Source organism: Lichenostomus cassidix, unplaced genomic scaffold (genome assembly GCF_008360975.1).
Source record: "Lichenostomus cassidix isolate B80296 unplaced genomic scaffold, HeHo_3.0 HiC_scaffold_36, whole genome shotgun sequence".
Taxonomy (NCBI): Eukaryota; Metazoa; Chordata; class Aves; order Passeriformes; family Meliphagidae; genus Lichenostomus; species Lichenostomus cassidix.
Genome location: NW_028147270.1, coordinates 969,860 through 980,595, shown reverse-complemented (window position 1 = coordinate 980,595; position 10,736 = coordinate 969,860). Strand labels below are relative to the sequence as shown.

General features: G+C 52.5%; 1 protein-coding gene across 1 annotated transcript; it reads right to left on the bottom strand.

Moving 5' to 3' along the window:
* Window positions 1-1,064: 1,064 nt before the first annotated feature.
* Window positions 1,065-9,156, bottom strand: CDIPT (CDP-diacylglycerol--inositol 3-phosphatidyltransferase). The gene is made up of 6 exons (XM_085044525.1): window positions 9,053-9,156; window positions 7,171-7,305; window positions 5,366-5,519; window positions 3,052-3,133; window positions 2,305-2,386; window positions 1,065-1,284 (listed from the first exon to the last, which is right to left on the bottom strand). The coding sequence occupies exons 1-6, from the start codon at window positions 9,093-9,095 to the stop codon at window positions 1,127-1,129; spliced, it is 654 nt and encodes a 217-aa protein (XP_084900651.1). The 5' UTR covers window positions 9,096-9,156; the 3' UTR covers window positions 1,065-1,126.
* Between the last annotated feature and the right edge of the window lie 1,580 nt (window positions 9,157-10,736).

Here is a 10,736-nt window from a genome sequence, read left to right as displayed (position 1 = left end):
GTGAATTTTTGGGGGGAAATTTGAGGTGTTTTGGGGTCTGGGAGGTCATTCAGCTCCTCCCCCACCCTTAATTAATCCCTGTGTTAATTAGTGAGTGAGTTTTGGGTGGTGGAACATCTCCAGGTAGTTCCTGGGCGGAAATTTTGGGGTCTGAGGGTGAATTTTTGGGGGAAATTTGAGGTGTTTTGGGGTCTGGGAAGTCATCCAGCTCCTCCCCCACCCTTAATTAATTCCTATATTAATTAATCAATGAGTTTTGGGTGGAGGAACATCTCCAGGTGGTTCCTGGGTGGGAATTTTGGGCTCCTTAGGGTGAATTTTTTGGGGGAAATTTGAGGTGTTTTGGGGTCTGGGAGGTCATTCAGATCCTCCCCCACCCTTAATTAACCCCCAAATTAATTAGTCAATGAGTTTTGGGTGGAGGAACATCTCCTGGGGGTTCCTGGGTGGGATTTTGGGGTCTGGGGGTGAATTTTTGGGTGGAATTTGAGGTGTTTTGGGGTCTGGAAGGTCATTCAACCCTCCCTAAACTCTTAATTAATCCCTTCATTAATTAATTAATGAGTATTGTGTGGAGGAGGATCTCCAGGTGGTTCCTGGGTGGGAATTTTGGATGAAATTTTGGGCATTTTGGGGTCCTTAAGGCGAATTTTTGGGGAAAATTTGAGGTGTTTTGGGGTCTGGGAGGTCATTCAATCCCTCCCCCACCCCTAATTAGCTCCTTCATTAATTAATTGAGCGATTTGGGGTGAAGGAACATCTCCTGGGAGCTCCTGAGGCTCATTTTTGGGTGAAATTTTGGGAATTTTGGAGGAAATTTGAGGTGTTTTGGGGTCTGGGGGATCCATCAGCCCCTCCCCCACCCCTAATTAGCCCCTTCATTAATTAATTGAGTAATTTGGGGTGAAGGAACATCTCCAGGTGGTTCCTGGGTGGAAATCTTGGGCGAAATTTTGGGAATTTTGGGTGAAATTTTGGGAATTTTGGGTAAAATTTCAGGAATTTCGGTGATTTTCCCCTCCCCCCCATCCCCCACCCCTCCCCCCCAAACACTCCAGGCAGGGTGGGGGAGGGGCGGAGCCACTTCCGGTTTATTGGTGGGGGGAGGGGAAAAGGGGGAGGAGCCTCAGCGGGACTTGCAGCGGCGGCGCTCGGCGAGGTCGATGGCGGCCACGCCCCTCAGGGCTCCGCCCAGCTGCAGCAGGTTCAGGAACATCTTCAGAGCCGCCGGCAGAGCGCAGAGCCAGAGCCCCGCCCTGGCCAGCCCCGGGCCGCCCGACCACACTGCAAACCAGTACAGACCAGTAAGAACCAGTATGGACCAGTTTGGACCAGTATAAACCAGTATAGATCAATACAGACCAGTATAAACCAGAATAAACCAGTAAGGACCACCAACCCCAGTCCCTCCCAGTCCATCCCAGTTCATCCCAATCCCATCCCAGTATAAACCAGTACAAACCAGTACAAACCAGTAACCCCAAATCCCTTTTTCCCCCAATTTTTCCGCCATTTTTCTTAATTTTTCCCCATTTTCTCCCAGTTTTTCCTCTTTAATTCCATCCCAGTATAAACCAGTCCCTCCCAGTCCATCCCAGTCCATCCCAGTTCATCCCAGTTCATCCCAATCCCACCCCAGTCCCTCCCAGTATAAACCAGTAACCCCAAATCCCATTTTTAACCCCTTCAACTCCATCCCAGTTCCATCCCAGTTCCTCCAAACCCCAAACCAGTAATGAAAAACCCCAAACCAGTACAAACCAGTAACCCCAAATCCCTTTTTCCCTCAATTTTTCTGCCATTTTCCCACCATTTTTCCTCATTTTTTCCCATTTTCTCCCATTTTTATCCCTTTAATTCCCTCCCAGTATAAACCAGTCCATCCCAGTCCCAATTTATCCCAGTTCATCCCAGTCCCTCCCAGTACAAACCAGTATAAACCAGTAACCCCAAATCCCATTTTTAACCCCTTCAACTCCATCCCAGTCCCTCCCAATCCTCTCCCAGTCCCTCCCAGTACAAACCAGTAACCCCAAATCCCTTTTTCCCTCCAACTTTCCTCCCTTTTTATCCCATTTTTAACCCCTTTAATTCCACCCCAGTCCATCCCAGTATAAACCAGTCCATCCCAGTCCCTCCCAGTTCCCCCCCAGTATAAACCAGTAACACCAAATCCTCTTTTTTCCCCATTTTTTCTCATATTTCACTTATTTTTCACCCAATTTCCACCATTTTTTCCACATTTTTCCATTCCCAGTTCCTCCCAGTCCCCTCCCAGTATAAACCAGTATAAACCAGTCTCACCCTGGGGTCCGTCCCCAAAGTGCAGCAGGTAGAGGCAGCAGAAGAATCCTTCATTTCCGGCGCAGAGCAGGAAGAGGAGGGGCTGGGGGAGGGGCCAGGGTCACTTCCGGTGGGAGGACACACCCCTTCCGGACGTGGTTTGGCAAGTTTTGGGGTTATAGCACTACTTCCGGTTGTAACCCCGCCCCTTCCGGTACACCGTCACAACTTCCGGTGTCATCCCCGTAACTTCCGGTGTGGCGCCACCACTTCCGGTGTTAGCCCCGCCCTTTCCCGGGTGTCCCACACCCACTTCCGGTCTGGAACCACCACTTCCGGTCTTAACCCCGCCCCTTCCCGACCATATGACACCACTTCCGGTCTTAGCCCCACCCATCCCCTAACTCACACGCTTACTTCCGGGTTGTAACCCCGCCCCTTCCGGGTGCCACGCACCCACTTCCGGTAGAAAAACCACCACTTCCTGCCTTAGCCCCACCCACCCACTCTCACACCCACTTCCGGCATAGAATCCTCACTTCCGGTCTTAGCCCCACCCCTTCCGGTGTCTTATCACCACTTCCGGTCCTAGCCCCGCCCCCTGCTTGTCTCACACCCCCATTTCCGGTACACAACCACCACTTCCGGTGTTAACCCCTTCCCTTCCCAAGTGTCTCACCCCCACTTCCGGCTCTAGCCCCGCCCCTTTCCGGTATTTCACCCCCACTTCCGGCGCTGGCCCCGCCCCTTCCGGCCCCGCCCACTCACCCTGCTGCCATAGTATGTCCGCAGCAGGCTGTGCCCCTCCCCCCCCAGCGCCTTGTGGCTCGCGGCGCCCTGCAGGGCGGAGCTGCGGGAGGGGGCGGGGTCAGCGGGACACGCCCACCGCCGCCCCCCAGTGTAAACCAGTATGGACCAGTAACCTCCCAGTGACCTCCCTGTTCATCCCAGTGACATCCCAGTAACTCCCAGTTCATCCCAGTGACTCCCAGTTTGACCTCAATGAGCTCCCAGTTTGTCCCAGTTCATCCCAGTTTACCCCAGTGACCTCCCAGTAACTCCCAGTAACTCCCAGTTTGTCCCCAATGACTTCCCAGTTTGTCCCAGTGATCTCCCAGTTTGGCCCACTGACATCCCAGTAACTCCCAGTTTGTCCCAACGACTTCCCAGTAACTCCCAGTGACTCCCAGTAACCTCCCAGGTTCTCCCAGATTGTCCCCAATGAGATCCCAGTTTGTCCCAGTTCATCCCAGTGACCTCCCAGTTTGTCCCAACAACTCCCAGTTTGTACCAGTGACCTCCCAGTAACTCCCAGTTTGCCCCAGTTTGTCCCCAATGAGATCCCAGTAACTCCCAGTTTGCCCCAGTTTGTCCCCAGTGACCTCCCAGTTCATCCCAGTGACATCCCAGGTTGTCCAGTTGACCTCCCAGTGACATCCCAGTAACCTCCCAGTTTGCCCCAGTTTGTCCCAAATGAGCGCCCAGTTTGTCCCCAGTGACATCCCAGTAACTCCCAGTTTGCCCCAGTAACCTCCCAGTTCATCCCAGTGACTTCCAGGTTGTCCCCAATGAGATCCCAGTTCATCCCAGTTTGTCCCAGTTCATCCCAGTGACCTCCCAGTTTGCCCCAGTAACTCCCAGTGGCATCCCAGTAACTCCCACTAACTCCCAGTTTGCCCCAGTTTGTCCCCAATGACCTCCCAGTTTGTCCCAGGAACTCCCAGTTTGCCCCAGTCCATCCCAGTTCCCCCAAACCCCAAACCAGCAAGGAAAAACCCCAAACCAGTATAAACCAGTAACCCCAAATCCCCATTTTCCCCCATATTTCACCCATTTATCACCCAATTTTCCCCATTTTTTCCCCTCCCAATCCCTCCCAATCCATCCCAGTCCCTCCCAGTCCATCCCAGTTCCCTCCCAGTATAAACCAGTAACCCCAAATCCCTTTTTTCCCCATTTCCCCCCATATTTCCCCCATTTTCCCCCCAATTTTCACCAAATTTCCCCCCTTTTTTCACCATTTTCCCCCCATTTTTCCCCTCCCAGTCCATCCCAGTCCCTCCCAGTTCCCTCCCAGTCCCTCCCAGTATAAACCAGTAAACCCAAATCCCCATTTCCCCCCATATTTCACTCATTTTTCACCCAATTTCCCCCATTTTTTCACCATTTTTTCCCCATTTTCCCCCTCCCAGTCCCTCCCAGTCCATCCCAGTCCCTTCCAGTCCATCCCAATCCCCTCCCAGTTCCCTCCCAGTCCCTCCCAGTATAAACCAGTAACCCCAAATCCCCATTTTCCCCATTTTCCCCCATATTTCCCCCATTTTTCACCCAATTTTCCCCATTTTCCCCCCATTTTTCCGCTCCCAGTCCCTCTTAATCCCCTCCCAGTCCCTCCCAGTCCATTCCCAGTTCATTCCAGTTTATCCCAGTTCCATCCCAATCCCCTCCCAGTTCCCTCCCAGTATAAACCAGTAACCCCAAATCCCATTTTTCCCCATATTTCCCCCATTTTTCACTCGATTTTCACCCAATTTTCCCCATTTTTTCACCTCCCAGTCCCTCCCAGTTCCTCCCAGTCCCTCCCAGTCCATCCCAGTTCCATCCCACTTCGTCCCAGCTCCCTCCCAGCACAAACCAGTACAAACCATTAACCCCAAATCCCTTTTTTCCCCATTTCCCCCCATATTTCCCCCATTTTCCCCCCAATTTTCACCCAATTTCCCCCCTTTTTTCACCATTTTCCCCCCATTTTTCCCCTCCCAGTCCCTCCCAGTCCATCCCAGTCCCTCCCAGTTCCCTCCCAGTCCCTCCCAGTACAAACCAGTAACCCCAAATCCCATTTTTCCCCATTTTTGCCCATATTTCCCCCATTTTTCACCCAATTTTCACCCAATTTTCGCCATTTTTTCACCTCCCAATCCCCTCCCAATCCTCTCCCAGTTCCCTCCCAGTATAAACCAGTAACCCCAAATCCCATTTTTCCCCATATTTCCCCCATTTTTCACCCGCTTTTCACCCAATTTTCACCCAATTTTCCCCATTTTTCCCCTCCCAGTCCCTCCCAGTCTCTCCCAGTCCACACCAGTGCATGTGCAGCCAGTGGCTGGCGACGTCCAGCGCCATGCTGAGCTGGAAGATCGGCGCCCAGCGCGGGTAGAGCAGCGCCAGGTTCAGCTGGAGGCACATGGAGCTCAGCCGGTCCGTCAGCATGTCCAACATGGCGCCCAGCCGCGAGCCTGGGGGGGGGGCGGGGCTAAGTGTGGGACACGCCCACTCGGGGGCGGAGTCAAGAAACCCCAAATTTGGGGATGAAACCCCAAGAATTTGGAGTGAAAAGCACCAAAATGGCCAAAAAATTGAACCAAGATGGCGATTGGGGGCGTGGCTAGAATTAGGACACGCCCACTTGTGGGCGGAGTCAAGAAAAATCCAAAATTGGGGAAGAAAATCTCAAAATTTGGAGTAAAAAAATCCCAAAAAACACCCAAGAAATCCCAAAAAATGGAATCCAAGATGGCGTCGGTGGGCGTGGCTAAAGGTGGGACACGCCCATTTGGGGGAGGAGTCAAAAAACCCCAAATTTGGGGAAGAAAATCCCAAAATTTGGAGTAAAAAATCCCAAAAAGCACCCAAGAAATCCCAAAAATTCAAATCCAAGATGGCGTCGGTGGGCGTGGCTATAAGTGTGGACACGCCCACTTGAGGGCGGAGTCAGAAAATCCCAAATTTGGGGTGAAAAGCTCAACATTTGGAGTAAAACCCCCCAAAAAAGACCTGAGAAATCACAAAAAAGTGATCCAAGATGGCGTCGAGGGGGCGTGGCTATAAATTTGGACACACCCACTTGTGGGCGGAGTCAAGAAAACCCCAAATTTGGGGAGGAAACCCCAAAAATTTGGAGTGAAAAGCACCAAAAAGGCCAAAAAATAGAATCCAAGATGGCGTCATGGGCGTGGCGAAATGTGGGACACGCCCACTCGGGGGCGGAGCCAAGGGGGACCCAAATTCGGGGTGAAAACCATGAAAAATCCCCCCAAAAAATCCCAGAAAAATCCCAAAAATTCGAATCCAAGATGGCGGCTGGGGGGGCGTCCAATTTTTAACCCTTTCCACCCCAAAAAGCCACCCCAAACCACACCCAGTTAAGCCACGCCCACCAAATAACCCCAGCCCGTTAAGCCACGCCCCCAGCCAACAAGCCCCGCCCCCAAATCGACAAGCCACGCCCTCTTTTTAACCCTTTCCACCCCAAAAAGCCACCCCAAACCACACCCAGTTAAGCCCCGCCCACAATCGACCCCACCCTTTTAAGCCACGCCCCCAAATACCCAAAACTCCCAATTTTTAACCCTTTCCACCCCAAAAACCCACCCCGGGACCCCGCCCAGCCAAGCCCCGCCCACCAAATGCCCACACCCCGTCAAGCCCCGCCCCCAGCCAACAAGCCACGCCCCCAAAGAGACCAAAACTTCCCTTTTTTAACCCTTTCAATCCCAAAAATACTTTCTGTGACCACGCCCACTCAAGCCCCGCCCACCAAATGCCCACGCCCTTTAAAGCCACGCCCACAAATGCCGAAGCCACGCCCCCCAAAAGTCCAAAACTCCCATTTTTTTAACCCTTTGCGCCCCAAAAAGCCACCCCGGGACCCCGCCCAGCCAAGCCCCGCCCACCAAATGCCCACACCCCCATGAAGCCACGCCCCCAATCAATCAAACCACGCCCCCTAATGCCCAAACCACTCCCATTTTTAACCCTTTCCACCCCAAAAATCCACACCAAACCCACACCCACTCAAGCCCCGCCCACCAACCCACCCCACCCACTCAAGCCCCGCCCCCCAGGCGACCCCACCCCCTCAAGCCCCGCCCCCCCGGCCCCGCCCACCCTGCCCCAGCCTCCTGGCCAGGTGTCCATCGACGGCGTCCAGCAGGCCGGACAGCGCGTAGCAGGAGGCGGCCGGCAGCGGACTGTCCGGCATCAGCCAGAAGGACATGGCGGCCAGCAGCAGCCGGACGTAGCCTGGGACCAGTATGGACCAGTATAAACCAGTACGGACCAGTATAAACCAGTATGGACCAGTATAAACCAGTACGGACCGGCACGGACCAGTATGGACCAGTTTGGACCAGTACGGACTGGTTTGTACCAGTATGGAGCAGTACGGACCAGTATGGACCAGTTTGGACAGGTTTGGACCGGTTTGGACCAGTTTGGACTGGTTTGAACTGGTAGGGACCAGTGTAAACCAGTATGGATCAGTTTGGACCAGTGAAAACCAGTGTGGACTGGTTTGGACTGGTATGGACCAGTTTGGACCAGTACGGACTGGTAGGGACCAGTAAAAACCAGTACGGACCATTAAAGCCAGTGTGGAGCAGTATGGACCAGTGCAGACCAGCGAAAACCAGTATGGACTGGTTTGGACTGGTATAGACCAGTACGGACCAGTTTGGACCAGTCTGGACTGGTATGAACCAGTATGGACCAGTTTAAACCAGTGTAAGACAGTACAGACCAGTATGAACCAGTATGGAGCGGCATGGACTGGTAAGGACTGGTAGGGACCAATTTGGACCAGTATGGACCAGTTCAAACCAGTATAAAATGGTACAGACCAGTATGGACTGGTTTGGATTGGTTTGGACCAGGAAAAGCATGGCTGGCCAGTATAAACCAGTATAAACCAGTAAAATCCAGTACACATCCCCTCCCAGGCCATCCCAAACTCCTCCCAGTATCCCCCAGTGCCTCCCAGTCCATCCCAGTTCATCCCAGTTCATCCCAGTTCCCCCAAACCCCAAACCAGTATAAACCAGTAACCCCAAAGCCACTCCCAGTCCACTCCCAGTTTCCCCAATTCAATCCCAGTCCCTCCCAGTCCCCCCAGTTTGGCTCCCCAGTTCCCTCCCAGTCTCTCCCAGTCGCTCCCAGTCCATCCCAGTGGCCCCAATCCCCTCCCTGTCCATCCCAGTCTCCCCAGTTTGGATCTCCAGTCTCTCCCAGTGCATCCCAGTATCGCCAATTCCATCCCAGTTTATCCCAGTTCCATCCCAGTTCCCTCCCAGTCCACTCCCAGTGTCTCCAATTCCATCCCAGTTCCCTCCCAGTCGCTCCCAGTCCATCCCAGTTCCCCCGAATCCACTCCCAGTGCCCCCAGTTCCATCCCAGTTTACCCCATTCCCTTCCCAGTCCCTCCCAGTCTGCCCAGTTTGGAGTTCCAGTCCCCCCCCAGTCGCTCCCAGTTCCCCGAAATCCCCTCCCAGTGCCCCCAGTCCATCCCAGTTTATCCCAGTCCCATCCCAGTCTGCCGAGTTTGGATCCCCAGTCCCTCCCAGTCCATCCCAGTTCCCTCCCAGTCCCTCCCAGTCTCTCCCAGTCGCTCCCAGTTCACTCCCAGTGTCCCCGATTCAATCCCAGTCCCCCCAGTTTGGCTCCCCAGTCCCTCCCATTCCCATCCCAGTCGCTCCCAGTTCATCCCAGTTCCCCCAAATCCCCTCCCAGTCCATCCCAGTCCCTCCCAGTTTGGCTCCCAGTCGCTCCCAGTGGCTCCCAGTCGCTCCCAGTGCTCCCAGTCGCTCCCAGTCTCTCCCAGTTTGGCTCCCAGTGCTCCCAGTTTGGCTCCCCAGTCCCTCCCAGTTCCCCCCCAGTCGTTCCCAGTCGCTCCCAGCCCCTCCCAGTCCATCCCAGTTCCCCCAAATCCCCTCCCATTCCCATCCCAGTGTCTCCCAGTCCCTCCCAGTGGCTCCCAGTGCTCCCAGTCTCTCACCGATCACGTTCGGCACGAACAGGAACACGTTCTCCTCCCCCATCTCCCCCCCCGGAGCTCCCTGCGGCCCCTTTAAGACCGCCGCGGTCACGTGACGCCGGAAGCGGAAGCGCCCCGCTTCCCCGCAACCCCTCCAGCCAATCAGAGCCCACCCGGAACCTCCTCAGCCAATCAGAGCCAGCGAGGGATGCTCTGAGCCAATCAGCGCCGAGCGGCTGGAAAAACTACCAAAATGGCGGCGCTTCCGGTTCCGGCCGCTCCCCGTTGCCATGGCAACGCGGCAGTTCGGCGCTAATTAAGGTAATTAGCGATGATCGCTAATTGGTAATTAGTGATTGAGAGGGGATTTGCTTCTCCCCTCCCCCCCCGGCGGTTTTCCCACCTCATTAAGGCTTAATTAGCCCTAATTAACGGCCGAGCGGGTTTTGGGGTGAATTGGAGGATTTTGGGGTTTTTGGGGATTTTTTTGGGAATTTGGGATTTTGGGGCTTTTGGGGAATTTGGGATTTGAGGGAATTTTGGGGATTTTTGGGGAATTTTAGGGAATTTGAGGGTTTTTGGGATTTGGGGGATTTTTGGGATTATTTGGGGGATTTGGGATTTGAGGGAATTTTGGGGAATTTCGGGAGTTTTGGGGAATTTGGGATTTTGGGATATTTTGGGATGTTTTGGGGAATTTGGGGAATTTTAGGGAATTTGAGGTTTTTTGGGATTTGGGGGATTTTTGGGGATTTCAGGGATTTTAGGGATTTTTGGGATTTTTTGGGAAATTTGGGATTTTGGGAATTTTGGGGAATTTGAGGGTTTTTGAGATTTGAGGGATTTTTGGGGGAATTTTGAGGAATTTGGGATTTTGGGATTTGAGAGATTTTGGGGATATTTTGGGGTTTTTTGGGGAATTTGGGATGTTTTGAGGAATTTGGGGTTTTGGGATATTTTGGGGTTTTTTGGAGATTTTGGGATGTTTCAGGGAATTTCGGGAATTTTAGGGATTTTTTGGGAATTCTGGGGAATTTTGGATTTCGGGGAATTTGGGGGAAATTCAGGATTTTTGAGATTTGAGAGATTTTGGGGATTTTAGGGATTTTTGGGATTATTTGGGGGATTTTGAGGAATTTGGGATTTGGGGATTTTAGGGACATTTTGGGATGTTTTGGGGTTTTTGGGGAATTTGGAGAATTTCGGGAGTTTTGGGGAATTTTGGGGATTTTGAGGAATTTTGGGGAATCTGAGGGTTTTTGGGATTTGAGGGATTTTTGGGGATTTTTGGAGATTTTTTTTTGGGTTTTTGGGGAATTTGGGATTTTGGGGGTTTTTGGGGAATTTGGGGATTTGGGGGAAATTTGAGGGTTTTTGGGATTTGGGGGATTTTTGGGGATTTTAGGGATTTTTGGGGATTTTTTGGGTATTTTAAGGAATTTGGGATTTTGGGGATTTTGAGGAATTTTGGGGGAAATTTGAGGGATTTTTGGATATTTGGGATGTTTCAGGGAATTTGGGCTTTTGGGATATTTTGGGGATTTTGGGATATTTTGGGGATTTTGGGATATTTTGGGGATTTTTGGGGAATTTTAGGGAATTTGAGGGTTTTTGGGATTTGAGAGATTTTGGGGATTTTAGAGATTTTTGGGGAATTTGGGGGAATTTCAGGAGTTTTGGGGAATTTGGGATTTTGGGGTTTTTG